The 27,421-nt window shown below is 37.8% G+C and overlaps 2 protein-coding genes across 7 annotated transcripts; both read left to right on the forward strand.

Moving 5' to 3' along the window:
* The first annotated feature begins 156 nt into the window (after nt 1-156).
* On the forward strand, nt 157-3,614 carry ATP5IF1 (ATP synthase inhibitory factor subunit 1). Its single transcript, XM_026679469.2, has 4 exons — nt 157-293; nt 1,287-1,423; nt 1,586-1,698; nt 3,371-3,614. The coding sequence occupies exons 2-4, from the start codon at nt 1,331-1,333 to the stop codon at nt 3,507-3,509; spliced, it is 345 nt and encodes a 114-aa protein (XP_026535254.1). The 5' UTR covers nt 157-293; nt 1,287-1,330; the 3' UTR covers nt 3,510-3,614.
* A 1,860-nt stretch (nt 3,615-5,474) lies between these two features.
* Nucleotides 5,475-26,660, forward strand: HNRNPR (heterogeneous nuclear ribonucleoprotein R). Of its 6 annotated transcripts, none has more exons than XM_026679470.2 (11): nt 5,519-5,626; nt 14,181-14,349; nt 16,183-16,301; nt 16,645-16,752; nt 18,167-18,280; nt 19,983-20,159; nt 20,580-20,715; nt 22,124-22,329; nt 23,221-23,370; nt 24,774-24,895; nt 25,363-26,660. In XM_026679470.2, exons 1-11 carry the CDS (start codon nt 5,552-5,554, stop codon nt 25,973-25,975), a joined length of 1,989 nt encoding a protein of 662 aa, XP_026535255.1. In that variant the 5' UTR covers nt 5,519-5,551; the 3' UTR covers nt 25,976-26,660. The 6 variants fall into 6 exon arrangements, with proteins under 6 accessions (XP_087827002.1, XP_026535255.1, XP_026535256.1 ...); XM_026679471.2 differs by having other exon boundaries at nt 14,184-14,349; XM_087970877.1 differs by having other exon boundaries at nt 5,566-5,733; nt 14,184-14,349.
* Nucleotides 26,661-27,421: the final 761 nt, after the last annotated feature.

Below are 27,421 nucleotides of genomic sequence, written 5' to 3' on the forward strand. Positions count from 1 at the left end.
TTCTTTTATACTCCGCTCTAGTGTTTTTCACAACCTTCTTCAACTTTGAGCTGCGTGGACTTCACTTCCCAGAATGCCGTGTTTCGGAGTTCCAAGGAAAAGCAAAAAGTTCGGTTGCCTTTTGAAAAAGCATCTTTTGGGACAACCGTGACCAAGATAACTGAGGATCTCCGCAGACACACCGCTTGAGGCTGAGGTTGAGAAACTCTGTTCTGCACCCTCTTGTGGGGCGGGGTAAACTTAAAGGCAAAGCTTTGTCTTAATCTCCCCCCCACAACTCAGAGTTTCACTAGGTAAGAATTTCAAGCTGGATCTCTTTCGTTAAAAAACCCTCAAACGTATTTTTGGGCAATGTAAGCACCCCTATACGCAGAATATTTTCAATGTATGTATAGTGCCCCTGTTATATTACTGAAAACGCATGCTAGGGTTATATTGACATGGACTGTTGACCCATTGTGTACTGAAAAAAATCATATGAGCAATGGATCGTGGAAAAAACTGGCTCAAATATCGGAGTCTTCCATCCTGGGGTATAATGCGGCCAGCTTGTGTGGTGTTACTATATGCACAGAGACTACCCTGAAAAAATAAAAGCAAATTATGAGATAGTTGTGATAAACCATTTGATACACACTCATCAATATCCCTCCGGGTCTTTTTTTGCACCATATGCTTACCCATTGATAGTGGTTAATCCAGCTGTTTTATCAGATTATCCCAGTTTTCCAGATGGCATAACACTAATCCATAAACCAGCCATACAGATTCTCGCGACATAATGAGCTAAAAAGTGCTTGATGCACTTGTAACTCAGTCTGTTGCAGTTTTTCCTTTGGTGCGTGGTGGAAACGCAGGACCCCAAAACCAATGAAGATGGACTTGCTAACAGGAAGACAACCCCTTGCAAGCAGACAGCACAAGCCTAATTTAATTATTTTTCAAAGATTGAAAACAATCTCATCGTTCAAAAACGAGGAAAGATTAAGATCTTTTAATAGGAAAAAAAATACACTATAGCTACTGATTAATAAGTTCACACGCTACATACTTCTATGTTTACAGTCAATGTCAAAATTATCCCGGAAAAGCCAATAGGGGCGGATTCTTTTAGGTCACGCCTCTCCATAGACAAACCTGCCCTAGAACAGCTCCCTGGGACGACGGAAATTCAAAATGTGACCGACTAGCTTCTATAGTTCCTGCGAAGCTCCGATTGGCTTCGTTCTTTTCCCTCTCCTCCTCCGATTGGTCTGCGCTTCACTTCGCCCCTCCTTTTCCTCCAGGAATCAGACACACCCACCGAGCCACCTCCAAGGACAGAGTTGAGATGGCTGCTGTTGGTGCGATTTTCAGGTCTGGGTTGCGGGGAGCGATGGCTTTACCTCACCAGCAACGGGCCTGGAACTCGGGCCCTGACCAGGTACCGTCGGCATCGGTGTTCCGTCTGCATGGCCTCCGGGGCAGCAGGGCCTGTGGAAGGTCTTCGCTGAGAAGGGGAGGCGGGCGGGTCTGAATTGGTGCTGGAGGCTAAGGCGGCGGCGGCGTCTAACGTAGGTCTCCTTTTCCCCCCCTCCTTCCTGAGCTGGGTGAGCTCGGCAAAGGCGCTGGAAAAGGCGGGGGTGGAGGTGGATCCATCCGTGAAGCTGGTGGCGCATTTGGAAAACGGGAAGCGGCTGCGGAGGAACACTACTTCAAGTATGGTTATGCCTGGATTCACACGTTACACCGAACGTGAAACACGAGTTAGAGAGCAAGTGGATTTACCCCGAATGGAATGTCACGCCAGAACAAGAAAAACGGATCAGGGTTGAACATTAAGACCAGGGATCTTCAAACCTGGCTGCCTTAAGACATGTGGACTTCAACTCCCAGAACTCTGGGAGTTGAAGTCCACAAGTCTTAAGGTGGCTAAGTTTGGAGAGCCTTGATTAAGCCCTGGTTCACACTGGCTGAAAAAGGGTTGGGCTCCTGTTTTATCCTCACCTAGCTAGAGTATTCTGCAGATTCACCCATACTGAATTTTAGTGACTTTTTTTTTAGATTTAGTTACACATTTTCAATTTCTGACCTGCTTTTTCTTCAGGAATTAAAGATGGGATGCAATGCATTTCCACTTCTGATTTTTTTTTTTTTTAGTAATAAGAATGAAAATGTTTGGCCCAGGCTCCCTGGTGTGATAGCAGATTTGCTCTCCCTTGCTCCACAGCTGCATTTCCTCTCATGTTACACAAGAGTCTGATATATAAATATTATGGGTGACAAGGCAGGTTGGAAGATCCAAAGTCAAGTTAGGTCTTCCTTTAGTAATGGTGATATGCAGATACAGCCATAGTCCTTTGGCTGTGAAATGAGAGGGATTAGCTCTGACACAGCAAATAAAGAGTATGCAAACTAATTGCATGTGGTTGTCAAGAAAATATGAATGTGTCCAGGTAGCCAGCTGATAATTCATCTTAAGGGGACACTGGACTTTATTTTGGAGCCAAACATCTTCCAGTCAACCCTATCTCACAGTTGTGATAAAATTGGGATTGGGAGACATGTAGACTGACTTCATTTTTGGAAGAAGAAAAATCATTCCTGTTTTATAAATCATTAAATGGTACTTAAACTCATAAACTTCACTAATTCTGAATCTGGTTTCTGCTTTAAAAAGTTGTAGGCCTCTCATACTCACTTCTGTAACATGGGAGATATCAATTTATTTGTATGGATTTATTTTAAGGATAAAATCTAGAATATGCATGTGAATTGCTTTAAACACCTGAACACAGTGAAAGATCTAAAGAGAAGTAACTATTAACTATTCATACTGCTTTATCAAATGGGAACATATTTCTCCCATTTGTTTCTCCCTTACTTATTCAGAGGGTAACCCAGCTGGCATCTCATACAAATTGTGTTAGATAGATCTGGGGGTCTCCTCATGCTCCAGTTATTGCATTTCATGTCCATCCAGCCAAATATTCCCCCAGCTAAATCCCTGAATGCTTTATATGCTGAAAAAGCAATTTTACTTAAAGCAGAATATTTCATGGAATTTGGAACAGCAGACTTGAACTGAAATGTTTTGCATGCCCAAATTATGAGGAACGGGAGAAATAAGCCTCAAGTTTGTAAAAGGAAAGGTGGAATATTCAATAGCAAATAACTTAAATCAAATTATTACCTTTCTAAATGAGCCAGGCCACTTTTATATTAATGTGTTTGCTTATTAGCAATTGGATAACTGTGAGGTAGATAGTCATTAGTTAATGTTGTAAGGACTGCAATTTGAAGTGAAGAATTGTACCATTATTTTTCATGACATTTTAGCTGAGGTTTGAATGAATGACAATATAGATTATTTATTCTATTATTTTTGCAGGGAGAAAGAGAGAGAGCAGTTGAAAAATCTAAGAAAACATCATGAAGAGGAAATAAGTCACCATAAGAAAGAAATAGAGCGTCTGCAGAAAGAAATTGAACGTCATAAGTACAAGATCAAGAATCTTGATGATGATTAAGTTGCTGCTATTGACATGGTATCTGGTATCTTGTTTTGAAAATGGTCCCTGTGAATACCCAGGATTTGATTCTTACCATAGTGTGAAATAAACAATTCACTCGTATCTTCATTGTCAGTGTCTTCTCTAGAAAATATTTTGCACCTACGTAATAATTATGGATAGGTATTTCTTGAATCATGATTTTTGTGAGGAAGAAATGTATGATTAAAAATTTGCCAGCTAAGTATCGGTATTTTTTCTATTGCTTGAAAGTATATTCTTAGTGTCTTCTCCACAAGGATGGATAATTGTTCTTGTCCAAAGCAAGTTGAAGGAATTGAGAATTATTTTTTTTGGGGGGGGGGGGGTAAATTACAAAAAAAAAACTTTTGTAGTTCTTCAGGAATTTCCTAGAGGACTAGGAAATGATGATGTAATCTAACAAAAATGGCAGCATTTAGCCATCTGATATAATGAATTTGAATACTAGGCTAGTTCATGTACAAATAAAGCTTAACAATATTCTTGACTATGTAGAATTTTGTATTCTGTTCTGATAAAAATGTTTAACAATATTAACAAATCAGAACTTTAAGAGTGAGTTCTGAGCACATTTAACTATCATCTTCAAGGCTGTATAATTCTACTGGTACATGTAAAATGATCTTTCATGTTACAGAAGTTTATTTTTATATGTGGAAATAGTAATCATTGGGGCACAATAGCATTCAAGAATTATTAGCAGTTATACTTAGTTTATCAGCATGGAGGTTAAGAAATGGGGGGGAAAATCAGTCCTTCTCATAGTGTAACTCCAAAGAGAAGAAAGGTGATGGAAAGTCTAAGGTTTCTAGACAAGATGGGCAGCATAAAATCTAATATCTAACGAAATTCAGAGGGAAAATTAACTGGAATATCTTACATTTTAAAGCCCAAAACAATAATCCAAAATGGAGATTATGAATAGACTTGTTTATTTTGCAGATAAAACACGGTTAACAAAATGCACAGTGATTCTGAAAAATTGATCAGAAACACTATATTTTAATACAATTAATAAATTAAAATATGGATCCAATCTGTCATTAGGATACACTGATGAACACATTATTAAGGAAAGATTACAGCCTCTTATTAGATTTTATCCCACCCTCCTCTCTATGCACATAGATACATATAAATCAAGGCAGTACTTAATAATCCTGCTTTGTATTTCCCCACAACTTTGCAAGAAAGGTTGGATTGAGAATTCCCAACTGGCTTTCATGGGAGACCTAAAATTCAGTGTCTCCTGGCTTCTTGGCCAGCACTTCCATCGATACATCATACTATCCAGTGGGGTTTACTTCCTAATAAATGTATTTAGGACTGCAGTTTCAATTTGAAGGTTTTTCTAGAACGGGTCTCCAACCTTGGCAACTTTAAGCCTGAAGGACTTCAACTCCCAGAATTCCCCAGCCAGCAGCAAAGCAAAGCAAAAGCTGGCTGGGGAATTCAGGGAGTTGAAGTCCCCCAGGCTTAAAGTTGCCAAGGTTGGAGATCCTTGTTCTAGAATAAAAACGAAAGATTCGCTTGCCGAACGAGAGACTGCACAGAACGACAATAGAAGTCATTTTTTCTTTTTTTTTTGTATTATGTCTAGAAGACTAGCTTGTCAAGAACTCTCGGTCAAATTTTGGCCGCGAGCTTTCTCCCATGAAAGAGAAATTTTGGTAGCCAATTAAGGCTGAAGTTCCCTCAGGTTCCCTCAGGTATGCTTGGAGCGGGACAATAGAAGGAAAACAACCCTCCGTTTTAAGAGAAAATCCCGGCTTTTTTCTTTCCTTCGCTCCGTTTCGACCTTACCAGCGCGCCAGAGGTTTTATCGCTTCAGCGGATTGGCCAGACGGCTCCCTCGGCCCGATTGGCTAGAAAAATCACGGTCGGGTCCAGCCTCCCGGCGTCGATAGGAAAACAGGTCCGTCCTTCCGAAACCCCGCGTTCCGATTGGCCTGCCGAACTCAGTCCCTGGAAACAGTTCCGGGAAACCCCTCGCGTTGCCGGGATCGCTCTGACCGTCCATGAGGGGAGGGAAGAGGAGGAGCGCGCGCCATTTGCAGCCGCTGCTCCAGCCGCGCCGCGCAGGTCCCGCTCCGGTGAGTCTTGCCAAGGACGCGCCCGGCCGAGCCAACCCGGCGGCGGCGGCGGAGGTGGCGGAGGCGGTGGCAACAGCGACGGCGGCCGCGCGTGTGTCTTGCGTCGGGTGGGGAGGGGGGTGGGCGGGGAAGCGGCCGGCGGGGCGAGGCCCAGGCGGCGCTGCGGCGGCGCTCCAGGAGCCTTTTGTGGCCGCATCGCGCCTGCGGGTGCGCCTGGGCGAGGAAAGGTCCCGCTTTAACTGAGGGGGTGGGGGTCGGCTTGATCACCGCGGGCTGGGCCTTAGGCTGCCACCGGGGAGCGAGGGACAATGAATGGCCGGCCTCCTTCCCGCCTGGGCCTCGCCCGGCTTGCCAGCTTCACCTTGATCGGAGGGAAGGAGGCGACTCCGCACATTTGGGAGGGGAGCCATTGCTTCTTCTGACGGGGTCGTCCCGTTAACCGCCGGGAAACAACCTCGGTTTTTGCGCCCCCCCCCCCGCTCTCCTTCCGCGGCGAAAGGCCAGGTTTTAAGCATTGCCCCGCGGAGGCTGCAGTTACCGGATTGCTTTGGAAGCCCGGTGGAAGTCAGCGGGCCGAAGGGTAAATAATAAACACGCGAAGGGTGGACGGATAGGATGGCAAATCTTATAGGCGCCGGTTTGAGATCGGTCTTGGCCGGCAACTCTTCGGTGTGGATCGAGCTCCTCTGCGCTCTGTAGGACGACGGCGTTGAAGCATTGATTTCCGAAAAAAATATATATACAAAAATTACCAGTGGCTGCAACGTGCTATTCCCTCTCACCCCCCTTGTTGGAATCTCTGATGCGGCTTTCAGTTTTTAAAAGGCTGCGGGATACCGTTTAACAGTTACTTTTCCACACGCCCATCTCTGGTAATGAATAATCTGAAGTTATTTCAGTGGGTTGTTTTCCCCCCCTTCCATGCTGTCAAATTGGGAATGGACAGAAGGTGAACGGATGATGATGCTGGTTCTTGAGGAAAAGGCCAGAAGGTTAAAAGTTGCTTCCAAAAAATGCTTATCATTGGGACAGCGCTGGGCTTATTTAGCATAGGGATTCCATAGTTACAGATAGAGATAATCAGAGTTGGAAGGGACCTTATAGGTCATCTAGTCCAACCTCCTCCCCCCCCAAGCGAGAGACCCTACACCATTTCTGACAAATGGCAGTCCAATCTCTTCTTGAAAGTCTCAAGTGATGAAGCTCCCACAACTTCTGAGGGCAACTTCTGTTCCATTGGTTGATTGTTCTCACTATCAGTTTCTCCTTATTTCCAGGTTGAATCTCTCCTTGTTCAGATTCCGATTGAGTTAAGTTTCTTCTGTGTGTAATATTGCAGTATGGTGGTACATTAACCAGTGTTGGATGAGTTGTTTTAAGTTTACATCCCTACTGGTATTTATTTCACTCATGTAGTGGTAGTGTAGAGTTTAAAGATGATACCATAGAATGCTTTGAAGGCTATATATTTGTAGGAAATAAGGTTACACATCAGTAAATGGTTTCAGTAGAGTTTCCATACCTTTACTGTCTAATCCTGCCATTTTAAAGCAGAGAATAATGACAGTTTTTGAAATTCTTGTCCGTGAAATTTTAAGACCTTCTGTAAATCTTGAATTATGTAAATCTTGAACCTTTGGGTTCTAAACTTTCCATTTGGGAAACTTGAATAACTGAATAACTTCCTGCTGCCAAAATATTCCATATGTATTTTTTGGCAATATAGCTTATGCTTCTGCAGTTAATAGCATATACAGTACATCTGTATATGTGTGTTGGCAAAGCTGCAGCGGGTCCACTTTTAATTTAAATTTCCTTCATCATTTCTTCAAATTTTGTTGTCTTATGAGGATAAGTTAAATTAGGATTTTTAAAATTAGTATTGATTGATAGCTGTTTGGATTCTGTGGACAAAATAAGGACTTGTGGTATGCTTGCAACTTTATTGACTTTAATGCTGTTGGTTAAATTTTGAGGTAAATTAATGTAGTAGGGTTTTTGCTAGCTTTCACAAAAATAAACTTTGTGTTATTTCGGTTGTCTTAGGACATGCGTTCATTTAAAGCCAAAGTCGAGCCATGCCAAGAAGCAAATGAGCTGGACAGGGTAGCAATTAGGGATGTAGTTCAGATAATTGAGAATAAGCCCCTTTTAATGTATTTTGAAAAGGTATGTTTATGTGTATGTTTTTATACAGTCTTGCACTGATGCAGTCAAAATTCCTGTTCTTACATCAGGACAAGCAACCTAGCAGTCAGGCTGAATTTGTACAACTGAAATAGTGTGACTGGAGTATCAATGTTTTAGGGTGGGTTGCCATTCTTCGTGTAACAATTGATAGGAATGTATAAAGTACAGAAGACATTCTTTAATTATAGATCTTTCAGGTGGCCTCGCAAAACAGAATTCATCTTGCAAACATCTTTTCACTATGCCACCAATTTTGTAGGATATAGTAGCACATAGATTTTGCTGAAGGATTGTAATAAGTGCAAATGCAGAAACAGAAGTGGAAAGCAGAGTGACAACTAGGCAGTCTGGAGGATAGGATTAGTTTGCACAGGTGAAAGAAATGTAGAGTTTGGTATTATAAATGAAGCATTCTCAGATTTCTTCAGTGTCCTGCTTATGCGTGTCTTTTCTGACATTGCACTGTACTCTGTCAAGTGTGGCACGAAGTGCAATAATTAAGTTTAGAACTTGGGTGAGAGGCAAAACAGTGCCTGTCAAATGCAGTGAAAGAAAAGTCAGAGGTCTTGTCTGCATCTTGCCTAGTTTCCAGACTTTGGTGGTGTGTGTGTGTGACCAGATCATCCTTTAGCTATTTGTGTTGGGTGTTGCCAAAAGCATAATGTGAAGTTAAAAGTTTGTGGAGGAGGGACAAATATGATAACAGAAAGTCATATGAGGTGTGAGAGCAACTGCTGTAGTTGGTGTAAATCCTGTTCTTCCATAGCAGAAGGCTGAAAAACTGTTGTAATATATGTACATCTGCAGCTTCTGTAGATTTTAGTTGAAGATTTTTTAATGCTGATGGGTTAACATGATGCACTAATCAATATTTCTTTAGTTTTGGCATAGCATGCTGTATACATTCAGGTATAATAGCTTGTGAACCATGATTATTTAGTATAGTGTGTGAACTTGGTTTATTTTTTTATTTTTTGTAAATTTTATTTGAGTTTTCACAAAGAGAAAAAAAAAACAAATAAAACATCTTTTTTGAAAGTAGCGTAATCCCGGGTTACATTTCTTCGTGCAGACACAAATTCAGGTTCATGCTCATTTTTATATTCTATTCCATATCTTATTACTATTTTACATTTTCTGCATAGCTTCTCCCCTCTTAATTTTCTCAATTTTATTTTAATTATCTCATCTCAATTCAAATCATTGTATTTATATTTTTTGTCTGTCCTGTTTCAATTATTATCTTTTCTCATTAAACAAAATTTCTCCTGTAGTTACTAATTGGAGTATGACGCCTTTATATCTTTTCTCTAAAGTTGTAACATTCAATATAATACATAACTTCCATTCGGATTCTGCTTGGTACATTCTTAAAATACACACTGTATTCTTAAAAAAAGAAAAAATATATAAATGCATATAATTAAAACAACATTCCAATTCAATTCTATCATTAATATTAATATTCATTAAAGTCTTTAACATTACTTTTCATTTAAATATCATACTTCTATGGCAACAATTATAAGCTTTCCATAGTTAATTCCACCACCCCCACTTATATTTTATAAAACATTAACTAATTAAAATGTTCCCGTTCCTTCCTAATTCAATTTTCTCATTTATTCACTTATTTTATTCACAAACATTTCACTAAATTACACTATTTTATCCCTCATTTTAATCATACGTTTCCAATTTTCTAAAGTTATTTCTATTACTAATATAACAATACAATCTTATGTACCTTTACAGAATCCCTTTTTCAGTTAGATTTTCACCCATTATCTCTAAATAGGTCCTGTTTCTCTATATCTTGCTCCGGTCCTTTGTAACTTCTTTTCCTTTCCTTCTTCCCTTTCTTCTTCTCTCTCCCCTTTTTACCCTCTTGTCTCTCTACCTCTATTTCTCTCTTCTGTATTCCCCTTTTCTGTTGCTTTCCAGGATTATACTTATTTTTCGAGTTATGTTTCTTTGGTTGTTTTTTTAAGTCTTAAATTCTCCATTCTCTTCCCCCCCCCCTTTCCTTTTTCTTCCCCACATAAAATTGCTTGTTCATTAAAGATGGCTTCTTCTTTGTCCCAGTCTTCTTGTTTTGCAGTCGTTTTTTGTTGTTTCTCATAGTTCCAAATCTCAATTTTTAAGAATTGAAAAACGAAGCCAAAAGAACCCTTCCCTTCTTGTGCATCTTCTTTGTACTTTTTAAGTTCCATTTTCAATTCATCCAGAAGTGGTGCCATTGTATAAATTTTTAAACAACCACCCGATTGATTTTAGTCATTCAAATATAATAACCAAGAATCCAAAGATCACCAAATAATCCAAATACACGCAAGCTGTTTCTTTTTGCTCTTTTTTTTTCACTTTCTCTTCCTGGGGTTACTATTTAGTTGCAAAGTTTCAGTTAAAATGTATCTTTTAGAAGTCTTGTTGAAGTTTTACTGTAGATTCTTTTTAATTCCAGGCAGTCTCCTCCCTCTTCCAGATCCTGCCTTTATTCTTTTTCTCTCCCTTCCTGCTTATGAAAAAGAAAATTTTTAATGTCCAGAAATCCTTTGGCATTTTGTTTTATTTTCAGCTTAATTGCCTATTGATGTCAAAGCGGATTTTTCCGATTTCTTATTTAAGTCTCTTAGTTGTCAGTATAAGGAAGGAGAGAGAAGAAAAAAAGCCAAACGTTTCCCTTTTCACTTTCCTTCGCTGCTTCCGACTCTTCTTTGGGAGCGATGTTATTTTTTGTAAGTTTAAATTCCAGGGTACCTTAGTTGTTGCTTTTACAATTTAACCCGGTCAGCCAAAATCTTCCTCCTGCACATTCTTTTCCGGTCGAGTTCTCCTTTGTGGTGGCCATTTCTGACCACCGCTGCAACTGCCTTTGGGAAAGGGAGTAATGGCCAGCTGAGGAGGAGAGATGCGGCTCTCCTCGACCATGCTGGCAGTCTCCCCCCTCTTCACCACCTCTACGGGGTGGCTTAGCCCCGAAACCAGCCGGCTCGGGGCACTCCAGCGTCGAGCCCAGACAGAAACCGCGCACGATCGCGGATTTTTGTCTGTCGCCGAAGCCCTTCAAACCGGAAGACCTGAACTTGGTTTATTTAATATGGATTAGTGGAAGGGTATACTAATTGACAGAGGGGTTCAAGATGTTTACATGGCTTTTAATGGCATATTACAGATCAATTCCAATGGCACAGACAAAAATTAAACTTGATTTCCCTACATTTGCATTTATTTAAAATTAAGTAGTATTAATATTATTCCTCTGCATTCACTGGGGCTGCATGAGGTCTCAGTTATGTCTAAGAGTAATGTATCAATGAAGTTCAGTTACAAAACAAGTAATCTGGGCTATATTTATGGAAACAGCACTGCAATTTAAATGTTTGAAGAATAGTCTTAGTTATCTCATTTTTTTCTTCCATTCAATTGTGTCCTATTCTCTAGAAACTGCTGGACAAATCCCTGCAGTTTTCTTGGCAGTTTTCAGAAGTGGCTTGCCATTGTCTCTTTCCTAGAACTGAGAAAGAGGGACTGGCCAAAGGTCACCCAACTGGCTTTGTGCCTAAGGCCAGATTAGAACAGGCAGTCCCCCAGTTTCTATCTTAATGCCTTAACCACCACATCAAACTGGCACTCTCATTGTACTTGAAGACAAATTATATTTTCTAACAGAATGTGGAATCTGTAAGCCAAAGTGATAGTGAATTCCTACATATGGAGAGCACTAAAGTTCTGTGTGAAACTGATAATTGAGTGACCCTTAGATCTTTGGCACCTTCTGTCACCATGAGAACTAGTGTATTATGTGGTTAAGGTAGTGTTTCTTAATTTTGACAGCTTTAAGATGTGTGGGCAATTCTGGGAGTTGAAGTCCATCCATGTTAAAGTTGCCAACGTTGAGAAACACTGGGTTAAGATGTTGGATTAAGGATGGGAGGCTTCTAGTCCAGATTCTAGTCCACCTCAGTCAAAGAAATAGTGATTTGGGCCAGCCATTCTCATTTAGCCCCACTTGTTTCAGAGACGTGTTGGGAAAAATAGCAGAAGGGACTGTGTTCATTGTCTGGACTTCTGTGACAAAAAGTGAGATACATTAAATATGTAAGGTTTTGCTAATACAGTATAATGATGAAGGTAGTGCATATTTGTTAGAGACCGTTGAGTTGCTTATTGCTGATATTCTATGCAAATTTGCTTTGATTATTGATTTAGATATTTGTTTTTCCCGTTTAAAAGAATCATAATAAGCAAGAAATATATACATGGAGGAGACTTTTTTGTAAAATTTAAGCAAAATTTATTTGGTTCATAGGCTCTTGCCTTCCTGTTTTTATAGTGAGAGTAGTGGTATCTTGAGTTATTTCCTAGTAAACCTGTATTCATATTCTAATGCTTCATACCAGTAAAGCTTTGTAGACATTTGAATAAAGAATCTTCTAAATCTGTTTTTACATTGAGGAAGTGTAATATGAATTGAGTGGACTGGTAGTTTTTTGAATGTGGTACTTATTAGTTGGGAAAAACGATCATTTCTGTCATAATGGGAGTTGTACTTCACATCTAGACAGCAGCAGTTTGATGAAGATTGTTTTAGAATAAGTACTTTCTCTTATTTTTTTCAGAGATTGCCTTCACTTTATTAGCATTGCCATTTTATTGTACAAGAGACTTTAAAGGGCATTTCTGTCATTAGAACCCTTCCCTTTGAGTAGTTGCCATTGGGCTTGAATTTAAGCATAGCCTGTCTATCTTGCTTTCTCCCCATATTTCTTCCGCCATAACTGCTGTTGATGACCTTGCTTTTTCCCCACTATGGGAGACCTCATGCCTCGGTTGTCTCTGGGTACCCAAGAGGGTATTCATCCTTTGCATATCGCTATTACTGTGCTCTTACAAGAAATAATTTTAATTATTTGTGAGAAATTGTTTTTCACTGTCAGATACCCTCAAACTAATGGGATACAGATGTTATCTTAAGAGGTTATGGGAATTGTATTCCAACACACCTGGAAAGCATCAAGTTGGGGGTGCTTAGTATAAGACTCAGTGTAGCTTTTGTTGTGTAAATACATTGATTTTGGGTGACATGAAGTATACAAATTAAGGCTGTGATTTAAAACTTAGTGCTTGAAAGAAATGTAAGATTTTAATACAGAAGTTGGACATTTTGCAAAAATAGAAATTGATGATAATTAATATGCTCATAGTAGTACAGTATACTGATTTCTGCAACCAAAATTCATAGTGTACTGCAAGTTCTGAGTTTTATGATTATGGATTACTAAATGATTTCTTGACATTGATGTAGTGGTTGTTTTAAAGCAAGCTGTAGTATGGGTTAAGTTTTTATTTTGACTTGCTTCTAATTATAATGAATTCTGCTTGGAGGAATGCCTTTAAATTGCATGAAATATATGAAGAGCTAGTTGTAGTATTCATAATTTAAAAACCTTAACCTTCATTCTGTATCTCTTGAATTGAATGTTTTAGTAAATTCATGGTTGTTCTCTTTCTGCTAATATGACACAGCCAACCTTTATCTTTAGCAGGGTTTATATTGCCTGTCTGTTGTGGCCGAATAACAAACCCCAGTTCAATGCCATCAAATAGGAATTAGAAAAATCTACAAAGATCATTTGAAAAGATAGCATTTTTTTTAATTGACATTTTGTCATCTTATTGACTTTTGCATCAAATCTTTCCTATTGATACTAAAAATTGAAGGTGCAGCCTTTCCTTTAATCTCTAATATATGACATGCAGAGTTTAATACAAGTTCATCTTGTTGGTATGTGATGTGCAATTTGTCTATTGATGTTCTACTTGTGCAAACTTAATATGGCATATTCTTTTTTTCAAAAAAAAAAGTTCCGGAAATCAGTGTGTGTTGAAGCTGTATGGTGTGTCTTATGTAACAAAATATTGACTTTGAACATGGAAGGAAGCCAGAAAAATATGGGAAAGATGGAAAGCAAGTATTGATTGACATTTGTATATTTAGCTGGCCTTATAGAACTTTGTACTGAATACACTGATCAAAAACTTCTGTGAGGCCAAGGGAATAATGGCAGATATTTCCAGTATCCTTCCCCCCTTACGATAATGTAAATTAATCACACAAAAATAAAAAGTAGATTCTTTGTACATGAAGTCCTTAAAATTGTTCATTTTTCCATGTACATGCTCCACAATATTTCAGGACTGTATTTTCTGTTGAAATTAGGCGAGCTGTATTATAAAGGCTTTAAATAAAGAGTTAATGCAAGTCACTGGCAGTATGTTTACAGTTAGTTTAGATAAATGCATTGTCCTTCAAATTAGTTATTTCTGGCTTTATGTAATATAGCTCCTGAATTTTTTCCAGCAGCATAATAAAATGGCTAATCAGGTGAATGGTAATGCGGTACAGTTAAAAGAAGAGGAAGAACCAATGGATACTTCCAGTGTTACTCACACAGAACACTACAAGACACTGATAGAGGCAGGCCTCCCACAGAAGGTGGCAGAAAGACTTGATGAAATATTTCAGACAGGTATAATATGCATTTCTTGTTTCTGATTGGTTATAAAAGTGAAGGCAAAAAAATCAAATTTTTTAGGTTTTAAAGATGAAAACTGCTGTATTTTGCACTATGTAGCTTTGAATGTACTGCTGCTTTCACTTTGAGGTTGAATATTGACAGTACCGTAGGTCTTTAGGACACTGTCACTGTTTCACAGACTCTCTCAAATAAAAGTGGACATTGCCTACTGAACTAACTTTTTTCAACGTTACAATAATTTGCTTCTACTTTGCTACCATCACCAATTTATGGTGCTTAGGCTAAACATAGTATTTCAGTAGGTGGTAAGGAGGGGAAGTAGCTTGCTTGGCTTGCTTTGGGTCTATATGTTTGTCTATATCCTAGTGAATAGTTTTAATTTAAGTCATCATACTGAAGTATTTAGTTTTATGATAATTGTTATATTTATCTTACTTGGAGCAAGTGGCTTGTGTATTTTAAAAAGAGTGAACACAAAGAATTTTAGGATGCACATACTTTTTTACTGTGAAAAGAGACAATTTCTCTTTAGTTTGTGTGGCGAATATATTTAGATAATAGAATTCCTTCATTTCCTTGCCTCAAATATTTCAGAGAGAAGATTTAATCTGTCTTCTTTTTCTAAAGTCCTAGAATGTTTTGCAAGTTTAAGATAATTCAAAAGAATACCATGTCTGTCTTTATTATGATGGTATTTTGACTCAGGTAGTAATGTCTCCAAAGACAGTGCCAATGAATGTCTGATAAGGTAGTGCTGTCTCCTCTAGAGTTGAACTAAGCTGATATAGTGGCTTGAGTATAGTTGTTCGAAAAGGGAATGTAAAGATATAAGTTCCTATTAAAACTTTACTGCCTGGCTTCAATATATTCATAGAGATGTATCTTCATGTGTAAAAAATAAAATTTTAACCCACTTGGGTGTGTTAATGCAGTTGGATACTTCTCATTTCATGCCTAGGTAATTAAAAATATTTTCATGACTTTTAATCATATGAGTTTTGTCCATGTACAAGTGACGCAGGGGCTTTCCACCATGCAGGATCAATTCTGAAATTGCAATCTCATGGCACTGCTGCTATATTTTGTGCTTTAGAGTAGGTGTTTCAGTATTAAAAACTTTAAATATTAAAAACACATACATCATATTACTTGAAAGATTATGCCAATATCTGACATTTCACCACTTAAACGCAAGTTTAATGGAACTTGCAGCGCTCTACGTTTTTATAATATGTATTCTAAGTCTTTCATTATAGAGAAGAAGCTGCATCCAAAGTTTTCAGTGTATGTGTATCAGGGCTGGACCTACTGTATGTAGGTCTGTACCAGTATGCTTAAAATTAAGGTATTGAAAGTGCATAACAGGGCTCGAAATAATGGAGAGGAAAGGGATGGAAAAAACAAAAAAATAGTAATTGTAATACCTACTTTTTGTAAACATAGGAAAAAAATAACATTTTCTGATGGAGAATGGGAAGTGGCCTTTATAAATTATTCCAGTAACTGGTGCAGCACATTGTGGTGAAATGATAAAATTGTTTCCTTATCTATGACTTGTAATTCGAAAGAAAAAAAAAACTTAAAAGCTCTGAAAACAGATTTTGTTTTTAGAAATCTGAGCCAGAGCCTGTTATTTCAAACCCTGATATGTAAGATTATTTTGCTTACAAAAGTATTCCAAAATTTATGGGGAAATAACTTTTAACTTATAGTATGACATTATTAATTAATTAATATTATTTTGACACTAGGCTTTTGAAACTAATTTGTCTTTATATAGTTAAATAGGAATCTGTAATGTTTTTCTATTTTTAATTTTTTTAGGATTGGTATCTTATGTTGATCTTGATGAGAGAGCAATAGATGCTCTCAGGGAATTTAACGAAGAAGGCGCCCTCTCTGTATTACAGCAGTTTAAGGAAAGTGACCTGTCGCATGTACAGGTAAGGTAAGAGCTTCTCTGGTGTGAACAAATAGGCCCACAGTGTGGTGTGGTGCAACAAATACGAACAAACATGACTGAATTCAGATTTAATTTTTTCCCCCACAGCAAGACTGTTTCCATTCAAATATTAAATGTAGAATATAGCATTTGAGTATTAGTGCCTCGTATTAGCCTGATAATTGAAGTGCTGGTTTGTTTTAATAATAATATATCAAGTGATGTTATATTCAAGGTACTGGTTGGTTCTCAGGGTGTAGCTACGCTAAGTTATTCAAGCATCAGTGATTTCAGATTATTTTTAATGCCTTCTGCTTCACTTCTTTCATTAATTATATCCACAGAACAAAAGTGCATTTTTATGTGGAGTTATGAAGACTTATAGACAGAGAGAGAAACAAGGAAGCAAAGTACAAGAATCAACAAAAGGGCCAGACGAATCAAAAATTAAGGTAATATATATACAAGTATTAATAGGAAAGCAAATAAAAGTGGAACTTATTCTCAGGAGTAAAGAACTGTATCACAAAATGAATTCCTCCATTAGTTCCTTTTATAATAAACTGTTACTGTTACAAATGTAGATTGGCAGAAATATCTAAAATAATCCATAAGACCATATTGCCTTCCAAAATAAATTTTGCAACTTGTAAGATTTTAAGAGGGGTGGTGGAAATGGGTGCTGAGAAGAGTTACCTAAATCTCGTTTTGTTTTGTTTTTCCAGTTTTTAGCAGCTATATATTTAGCATAACATGCATAGCTGTTCTATTACATGCACTGTTTTAGTGCTGATAATAAAGATTGGAAATCCCCTCTCAAAAAGTTTTCCAGTTTGAAGTGGAGAGCATAGCAAGAATATTTACTAGAGCAAGACAGTTTCTTGAGTTATTGTTAGTCAAGAACCTTAGTAAAGGTTTTGTGTCTTCAGTAAAGTGCATACGATAGAAGTAATGTTTCAGTCTGCCACGGAAAAATAACTGGCAAACTTAATAGCAAATACTCAATACTGCACCTTGGAGGCAATGGGGGGGGTGTAGCATCTGGCACCCCATAACTGATCTCACAAAGGGCACAAAATTGGCCAAAGAACGTTAGAGAAGGATTTTGTTCACATTCAGCATTAATTCCTTTTATTTACTTAGCTTTGCTGTCCTTACTGTATTCTTGACGGCAGTATTTGTAGTGGGAAATGAAAGGCAAAGCAAAGGGCTGATGCAGGTTTGCCTGGGAGACACAGAGTCCCACACAACTGAAGGGCTGGCTGGCCCCATGGGACACCCCCCCCCCACCCCAAACTGTATTAACAACTGCTAACCTCTCTCTCTTGGAATTTTTCATCTTTTGAAATTTTATAACATTATCTTTAAAACTTATTTTTTTAAAAAATCTGAAATTATGCTGATTTAAATGTTAATATTAATTATATTGTGCACTACCCAGAGCCCTTCTCTGAGGGAGATGAGCAGTTAAGAAATAATGAATGAATGAATGAATGAATGAATGAATGAAAGAAAGAAAGAAAGAAAGAAAGAAAGAAAGAAAGAAAGAAAGAATGAAAATAAGACATGAAATGCAATCCCACTAAGCATGATTGTGATGTTAGCATGTTAGAAACTCTTCAGTGGCATGTTAAGAGGAAATCTTATCTGAGAGATATAATTCCTTCGGTACCAAAAATGATGGGTTTTTTTATCCTTAGTTAATATTCTGCATTTCTCTTGCAAGCAATTAAATTTTGCAAACGTGTTCTAGAATACATTTGTGGGGAAAATGTTCTGTGAAGGGGTTCCTTGGGTGAAGTGTTGTTTTTCCCCCATCGATATTAAAAGCCACTTGCTCTCTTTATTTTTCTTTTAAAACTTCAGGCTTTGTTAGAACGAACTAGTTATACTTTGGATGTGACCACAGGACAACGGAAATATGGTGGTCCTCCCCCAGATACTGTCTACTCAGGATCTCAGCCTGGCATTGGAACAGAGGTTTGCATATGCAGTTTATATGTCTAAATAAGATTATTTTGACCTTAATTATACTAAATAAGCAAATAGATTACAGGTAGTCCTCATTACGACCGCAATGGAGCCCCAAATTTCTGTTGCTAAGAAAGACAGTTGTTAAGAGAGTTGTGCCCCATTGTACAGCCTCTGAATCAATATGGTTGTTAAATGAATAATGTGGTCATTAAGTGAATCTGGCTTTCACTTTGACTTTGCTTATCAGAAGCCAGCTGGGAAGGTCACAAATAGTGATAATCTGATCCTGGGATACTGCAACTGAAATAAATATGTGCCAGTGGCCAAGCGCCCAAATTTTATTTTCAAAGTTTTTATTTTTAACAACAAACAAGCGCCCAAATTTTTATCATGTGATCACTGGGATGCTGCAACAATCTTTAGCATGAAAACTGGTCATAAGTCCCTTTTTTCAGTGGTGTAACATTGAACAGTCACTAAACAAATGGCTGTGAGTTGAGACCTACCTGTATTTTATAAATTGAGACAAGTAAATCATTAAGTTAAATTTAGCTTTATCAAAGATATCATTACTAACTTTATGGAAATTATCCTGATGGAAATTGCAAAATAGATAGAGGTACAGGTGGATTGTTGCATAGTAGTAAATTGCTTTTAACAGTAGAGATTATCAGAGTTAAAGTATGGGTGATACAATGATAGAAATGTTTTTGAAAACTTTTCTCTTGTAAGACAGATGACTATCCGTTTTTGTAAACAAGTATTCAGTTTGTCACGTGGTTTATGATACTTGAAACAGTTCACATTTATGACTATTTTCAGTTACCTGTCTGTGCAAAGGTGCAAGATTTGTAATGAAGGTTGTACTGTGATACTGGATGTACTGCATATGGCCTATGAAAGCTCTGAGTGCAGCTCCCAGGGTGCCCCCAAATTAGGTTTAATTTGATAGGAGGAATAAATTAGCAATTGGAGAGAGAGAAAATCATATTAACTAGCTCTAATTACCGTATATACTCGAGTATAAGTCGACCCGAATATAAGCCGAGGCACCTAATTTTACACAAAAAAACTGGGAAAACTTATTGACTCGAGTATAAGCCGAGGGTGGGAAATGCAGCAGCTACTGGTAAATTTAAAAAATAAAAATAATTAATTTGGGAAACGATCTCACTATCATGAAAGGTTTAATTGATTCACTAACCCAAAAGAAGAAGATGATGATGACAGCGGGAGGCAGGAGTCACTCTCTTCCCCTCCCTCGGAGGCCCCCTGAGTCAGGAGTCACTACCGCCGGCGCGGCCCCAGTCCCGCCGCCTCGGGAAGAGAAAGGCAAAGCGCCTTTTGCCTTTCCCTTCCCGGCTGGGGCTGTTGGGAGTCGCTGCCGCCGGAGCGGCCCCAGTCCCGCCGCCTCGGGAAGGGAAAGGCAAAGCGCTTTTTGCCTTTCCCTTCCCGGCTGGGGCTGTTGGGAGTCGCTGCCGCTGAAGGCCGCGACTCCACACCATTTTTTTTTCAGAGGGGAATCTGACTCGAGTATAAGCCGAGGGGGATTTTTTCAGCACAAAAAATGGGCTGAAAAACTAGGCTTATACTCGAGTATATACAGTAACTCATTATAATGTTTCCAAGAAGAATGCATATTCATGACCAGATTAAATGCTCTAAAGTACCTTTTAGTTCTTGTTAATAAATATTAATTCTCCTTCAGGTTTTTGTTGGAAAAATTCCTAGAGATTTATACGAAGATGAATTGGTGCCACTATTTGAAAAGGCAGGCCCCATTTGGGACTTGCGACTCATGATGGATCCACTTTCTGGACAGAACCGAGGCTATGCTTTTATCACATTTTGTACCAAAGATGCAGCACAGGAAGCTGTTAAGTTGGTGAGTGTTCTGTTATAAGACCAAGTTCAGAGCAAATTAGGAAAGTAAATGTTCATCTTACAATTTAGAAACTGTTAGAGCAAAATACACTGTATAGTCTCACTTTTCTCCCTATTTTTTCTCAGTTAAACTCATCCTGCTTTGATGTTTTTTGTATTGATATGTAATATTGGCTGCAATATATAAGTTGCTTAATAATGAGATGAGTGGCATACAAATTTTAAATAAATAAATAGCAAAATATATTTTCTTGGAAACTCCAAATCTTAGTTTCTAAAACTTTAAATTTGGGGCATGCAAAAATGCAAATGCTATTAAATAATGTAATCATTTAATCAATATAGGCCAGTAGAATTTGCTGGTATCTGTATGTTAATAAGCTGAAAGTTCATGGGAAATGTTTAATTGTTTTTCTTTCAGTGTGATAACTATGAAATCCGGCCTGGAAAACACCTTGGTGTATGCATCTCAGTGGCAAATAATAGGCTATTTGTTGGATCAATTCCAAAAAACAAAACAAAGGAGAATATACTAGAAGAATTCAGCAAAGTCACAGGTAAGGAGATGCGGGCATGTGCTTCTGTAAAAAAAAAAAAAAAGGCTTCATTTTAATGTAGTTTAATTTTTAAATTCAGAGGCTACCAGATTCCTGGGTAACTACAGGAGGCTTACAGATTTAAAAAATGCCAATAAAAATATGTATATAAAAAAGAAACATGGCTGACAGGAAAATAATACAAATTAAATCATGTCTAAAAATAATGAAATGCTAAATAAGCATGCAACCTTGATAAGCTTTCATAAAGCAAAAGGTTTAGGGGAATAATTATGATTCTGAACTTAATTTCAGGTTATATGTAGGTTTTCATATGAAAGTCTTGCTAATTTGGCAGAAGATGAACTACTTTTCTTCGTGAATTTTCAATCCATCACCAATCACAATATATTATTCTGTCTTCTATTTTTATTTTTTACTATTATAATTTTTAATGCTTTTATTTGCTGATCTGTGTCTAATAAAAATTGATTTTCATTTTGGCATAATGGCAACAAAATAAATTGCCATTGCATTGTTCATACGAAAAACAATAATAGTTAAAATAGAGGTGTACACAAAACAGGAAACAAAGCAGCAGTGCTTGAATCATTCTGCTCAACAATTTTTGTTGCTTTATGTAGTTGGGGTGGGGGACTTTGAAACATTTTGAATATTTTGTTTTTTCTTTCAGACAAAACCTTTGCAACATACACATTTTCTCTAGCTTTGAACACCCAAACAGTTTGCTTCGAGGTTCTTTTCTGTAATTGGAAACCTTTAAACTATCAAGTTTTACTCTGAAAAACATGGCACATAGTTTTTGAACTAGAGACACTTTTCACACTTTTAAGACACTTTTAAGACACAGTTGTTTAGGGTGGATGGAAAGAGCAAGGACTGCAACTCCATTTTCCAAAGAATTGATATATTACACCAGAACTGCAAGCAATTGCATCTTTCATGAAGTGTGATGAGATGGGTAACACTTTCATATTTTCTATAGCAGAAAAGCTTGGAAAAATGGTTCAAAATAATATATCAAAATCCAGCCAGGCTACTTGAAGTAGAATTCCTACCAGTGATTCAGAAAAATATTTCCTTATTTTGAATACCTGATATTGGCTAGGTAGATAGTTAAGTTGACGAGTCTGTTTTTGCCACTTTCTGTGCTTGGGTCAGAAAGTTTTTATCTCTTTGCCAGAAGCAAATGTATTGGAGCAGTAAATAGAGTAAAAAGAGCAACTTTGTAGAATCTTAAGAATTTCCTTTACGCTCTCCAAAAGGTATATTTCACAGTGCATTAGCTAAGCAAATCAAGTCTCCAGCATACTTAGTAGTTTATCTTGAAACCTCTTTTTTTAATTAGCTTTTCAAATGAGAAAAAGTTTTAGTCTTCCGTAATTTACCAGGTGCTTTGTTCTTATAGAGGGCTTAGTTGACGTAATCCTGTATCATCAACCTGATGATAAAAAGAAGAATCGGGGGTTCTGCTTCCTTGAATACGAAGATCACAAATCAGCAGCTCAAGCTCGGCGCCGGTTGATGAGTGGGAAAGTGAAAGTCTGGGGAAATGTTGTGACTGTTGAATGGGCTGATCCGGTAGAGGAGCCAGATCCAGAAGTCATGGCAAAGGTAGTAAAGTAGTAGCTAAATCGGCACGATCTGAATGAAACTTCGTCAACAGATTTATTTTTTTCCTTTCTGATTATCTCTAGAATACCTGTTTTATCCACGTAAACAACAATATAAGATTTGTATCTGGTAAAAAATAATTTCTAGGTGTTTTCAAAGATGATTATTCTAAGCATCATGGATCCATCATGGATCCTTTTTTTCTGGATTACATCCTGAAGCACACCATTTCAGCAGCACTCGTGTGTTTTTCATTAGTTCGAGAGCTGAGCTAGAAAGTAGAGTATTTCCTAATCAATGCCTATTGTTTAGATACCAGTTGTTAAATTGAGGAAAAGGGAAATATTGTTATCTTCCAAATGAAATATCAAGAGGAAAGGGTGAAGAGTTTTACTGAACAATTTCTATAAACATTGTTTTTTAACTCTGTTTTTAGTTGCCACTGTTCATAGTGATGGTAAAGATAAGAGTTGAAAAAACTCTTATGATTGAGGTAGCTAGAAATCTTTCTTTAGGCTGTACTGTTCTATATGGGCTGTTTTGCATGACTGAATAGGTCCTGATTGTTTTCCAGAGCAGCATGGCTGGAAACCACTTATCCAGGGTTTCTTTTTTAAGGCTCCTGTGACTTCTTTCCACCTGAACAAGCTAGAAAGGGAGCAAGGTTTTTTCCTCTAGTATCTTATAGCTTAGAAAAAGCTGTCAATCCTCACTTTGATGACACAATAATCTCAAACAGTTCATTGCACTACAGAAGTTGCTGTGATTTCAGTAGTTTAATTAATAATTGTGTCTTGACTGTTTTGTCTAAGGATAATCTCAAGCACAAGGGGGATTTGGCCTTACAGACAGCTTAAAAATATTTTAAATAAATGCCAGTTTTCTTGACAGGTGAAAGTTCTATTTGTGAGGAATTTGGCCACTACAGTGACAGAGGAAATATTGGAGAAATCATTTTCAGAGTTTGGAAAACTGGAAAGAGTGAAGAAATTAAAAGATTATGCTTTTGTTCATTTTGAAGATAGGGGAGCAGCAGTTAAGGTAGGTAACATTGTTATTAAGCAAAATTAGGTCACCCAGAACTTAGAGAACATCTTCTGAAAAGCAGTCTTTTTTTCCTCATATGGAGTAAGTTATAATTAGATGTCCTCTTATACATAGTTGGGCTACCATTTCCTTTCCGTGATTTATTCCTTGACTTTCTAAACAAGAAGCATGTTTCTACTATTGTGCTGCCTTTATTGCAAAAATAGTTATGGGCCTCAGATCTTCCTATGGAGCAGCCTTCCTTTACTTGCTTAGTACGAAAAGTTAATGCTAATACAACTCTTTTACACAGTTTCTCCAAGGGTAACCTCCCGCATTGAACTCAGATTTATTCTGACAAAATATACTATATAGTTGCATAGTAATGGCCTTTTGGCAATTTTCATCTTCCATTTTTATTCCAATAATCAAAGTAATAACTTGACTTCTCTATAGTAATGATAGAAAATAGAATATTAATGGATTAAGATAACTCTGTTTTGATTTCATGCAGATTCATTGCAGATTAACATTTGCTAATTCCCCATCATAGAGGGGGAGGTGTCAGTAGTGAAAGATAAGGTTCATGAAGATCCAGTTAAAGTGATTTATTGCTAATCATGTCTAAGCATAAGAATCTCCTTAATTCAAGGGAGGTTGGACTTAGGTTCACTTATGGCTACATAGGGATTCTAGGTTGATCCCTCTGTTAACTCCATCCCCAGGTTTTGCCACTCCTTCTACAAGTGCTGGGGGATATGTAGGGGCTAAATTGGGAAGAAAGGACAAACAATCTATTTTAAATTATTTGCGCATTAAAAGATGTTACCGTGGTTATACCGTTGGGGAGCTCCAGATTTAATTCCACCATCATCTACAGTGGTTCAGAGTTAATGACTGTTCGGGGGAATAATCAGTGAGGGAGATATATTGAGCACCTATATGGAATGTGGAATGTATTAATATTACAGGTTTCTGTGTCTTGCTTTTTAAAAACTATTCTTTCTCACAATATGTTTTAAAATTTGTATAAAGCAAATGTTGTAGCTGCAAAATAGCATTTAGAGCCTTACAACTTCAAATTCAAGGAGAAGGCTTCTATCTCCTGCACTGCTTGCCTGCTTGCCTGTTTCTCTTCCTCTCAGCCTTGTATGTTCCCAAAAGGCAAGACAAGAATTGCAGACTTTCCTGTTGTATTGTTTCTTACAAGGGCCTGTGCATTGCATTTTCCTCCCCGGAAAGGTTTGCCACCTTATTTTGAAACAAAAGAGCTAAAATGAGAAATGCAGTATTTAAAGGTTGGGATTGTATAGGTTGGAAAAATATTTGGACTTGGGAACTGAAAGGTGGGAAACGCTGAAAGGATATTATGCTCTCAAATACAATTTAAATTTCTTTTTTTCCCCCTTTCAAAACAGGCCATGAATGAAATGAACGGAAAAGAGATAGAGGGGGAAGAAATTGAAATAGTGTTAGCCAAGCCTCCAGATAAGAAAAGAAAAGAACGCCAAGCTGCCAGACAAGCCTCTAGAAGCACTGCGTAAGTGTTAAAACCTCAGTAAACTGAAATGTAGCAATAAAGGCACAGTCAGATTATTATCCCTTCCTCCAGATGGGACCCTTAATTTGCTCAGTCCCATCTACTGAAATTTACCCTGACTTGTAACAAGGCTGGAGAATGGTACAAGTTAAGGTGTAATAATTGGTATATGTCAGTTAAGACATAGAAAAAATATCCACGCTTACTGCTCCTTCCATGGGCTGGAGGTGGAAGCCAATTTTGTCAGATGGCTTAGAGCTGCAGCTGTAGTCATCCGTCAGTATATTTAAAAGCAAATCTAGTGTAGTCCTCCTGGGAAGTTCAGTGGAGAAAGTCCTCATCCACTTAAATCCGAAAAGCCATTCTCTTTCTAAACTGGATTCTTTAAATTAGAAAAAGACATGAGACAGATGTTGTTGAAAAAAACACACAATAAATGTGTTATTATTTTTCCCCCTCCTCACTAGGTATGAAGACTATTATTACTATCCTCCACCTCGTATGCCACCTCCTATTAGAGGCCGAGGTCGTGGAGGGAGAGGCGGCTATGGCTATCCCCCAGATTACTATGGCTATGAAGATTATTACGATGATTATTATGGCTATGACTATCATGACTACCGTGGTGGCTACGAAGATCCTTACTATGGCTATGATGATGGCTATGCTATAAGAGGAAGAGGAGGAGGAGGAAGGGGTGGGCGAGGTGCACCTCCACCACCTAGGGGGCGGGGAGCACCACCACCAAGAGGTAGAGCTGGCTATTCCCAGAGGGGGGCACCCATGGGACCACCAAGAGGAGCCAGGGGCGGGAGAGGGGGCCCTGCTCAGCAGCAGAGAGGACGTGGTGCTCGTGGAGCCAGGGGCAATCGTGGGGGCAACGTGGGAGGCAAGAGAAAAGCGGATGGGTACAACCAGCCTGATTCCAAGCGCCGTCAGACCAACAACCAGCAGAACTGGGGCTCGCAGCCTATCGCTCAACAGCCGCTTCAACAAGGTGGAGACTATGCCGGTAACTATGGTTACAATAATGACAACCAGGAATTTTATCAGGATACATATGGGCAGCAGTGGAAGTAAGACCAATAAAGAGGGCATGGGAATATTGACAAGATAAGAATTTGGCTATAGTCCTACATCCTTCCAAAAAAATTGGCTTATTGTTTCATCCTTCAATAGTGATTGGCTGCCATGTGTATTGGGCTGAAGAATCACTCGATTATGTATATATTCAAGTCTTTTTTTCCCTCCTTTTCTCATAAATGCACTTGGACATTACTGAGCTTGCAGATTTCCCAAACATAGTTTGGGGATAAAATGCTTTTTTATCGTTTTAGGCTTCATTTTAGCAGTTTATCAGCAAGGATGGGCAGCACTGTTCAATCATGATTTTTGCAAACCTTCTGTTTTTGGACAGTTTCTTTTCTTTCTTTTTCCCTCTTTTCTTTTTGGATTTAGGATAGATTACGTAGGCTTCTGCTGTACATAAAATAAAGCTAGTACTTTGTCTCCGTAGTTTTAAGGAATTAAAAAAAAAATTAAGTTTTCTTGTATTGGAAATAACATGATTGTATGTTTTGCATTCCTAGAAGTAGGTTAACTGTGTTTTTAAATTGTTATGACTTCACACCTTTTTGAAAATCTGCCCTACAAATTTGTTTGGCCTAAACGTCAAATCCGTGGCAATTTGTTCCTTGATGTGATTGTATTTCCAATTTCTTGTTCATGTAAGATTTCAATAAAACTCAAAAACCTATTCAAAACATTACCTATTTCAAATTCCATTGTGTCCTAAAAGATTATTTTATTGGTAATCCTTGCAAGAAACATTTAAAAAAAACTGCCTATGTGAGTGATCAAATTCATGAAAAATTCTTGCGATTTCCAACATTTGGCATTGGTGGCATGTGAGTCAGTGCTAGGTCCAGTAAAATCAAATTGAAATGTATTAATTGGTACTGTAATCTGGTTGCATTTAACAGTGAATTGGTTGCTTTCTTAACAGCTTTAAGTACATCTGAAAACTTGCATTTAAGCCCTTTTCAGTCAGTTGCAAAAGATATACTGTGTATGAAGACAATCCATAAATTTAACCTATCTCACATTATTCATATGGATCATATCCAATAACTCCAGCACAATTGGATAATTCTCAACTATAAAATAATAATAATGTTCAGTTTTACCTTAAAGAGACTGATTCGAACAAAGATGAATTTAGTTGTAAATTTTTAAACAAATGTAAAATCTTGATGCTAGAGATAACTAATATTAAACACAGTTAGATTTCACATCTGATTTCAAATGCAAATTTCCATTAATTGGGGATATTGCTAGTTTTTTTCTACTCAGGCTATTCTATTCATTTTTTGTGTGAACCATTTTGTATTGATTTTTAACATGTTTGATTCTCATCTCATGCTTGTTTCATCTGTTGTCCTTGCACTTTTCTAAGTTGCTGTGATGTGCATTTGGGATTTTTTTGGCGGGGCGAATTAAAACATTTGAAATTTATAAGATTGGCTA

The sequence above is a fragment of the Notechis scutatus genome, chromosome 8 (genome assembly GCF_049901735.1).
Source record: "Notechis scutatus isolate UNSWTSFEM ecotype Mainland chromosome 8, rNotScu1.2, whole genome shotgun sequence".
Classification (NCBI taxonomy): domain Eukaryota; kingdom Metazoa; phylum Chordata; class Lepidosauria; order Squamata; family Elapidae; genus Notechis; species Notechis scutatus.

Coding starts and splice junctions, on each gene's coding strand:
- ATP5IF1 (XM_026679469.2), top strand. CDS start 1,331: ATGGCTGCTGTTGGTGCGATTTTCAGGTCTGGGTTGCGGGGAGCGATG. Junction 1,424..1,585: donor GGAACTCGGGCCCTGACCAG/GTACCGTCGGCA, acceptor CTCCTTCCTGAG/CTGGGTGAGCTCGGCAAAGG. Junction 1,699..3,370: donor GCGGAGGAACACTACTTCAA/GTATGGTTATGC, acceptor TTATTTTTGCAG/GGAGAAAGAGAGAGAGCAGT.
- HNRNPR (XM_026679470.2), top strand. CDS start 5,552: ATGAGGGGAGGGAAGAGGAGGAGCGCGCGCCATTTGCAGCCGCTGCTC. Junction 14,350..16,182: donor TGATGAAATATTTCAGACAG/GTATAATATGCA, acceptor TAATTTTTTTAG/GATTGGTATCTTATGTTGAT. Junction 16,302..16,644: donor GTGACCTGTCGCATGTACAG/GTAAGGTAAGAG, acceptor TTATATCCACAG/AACAAAAGTGCATTTTTATG.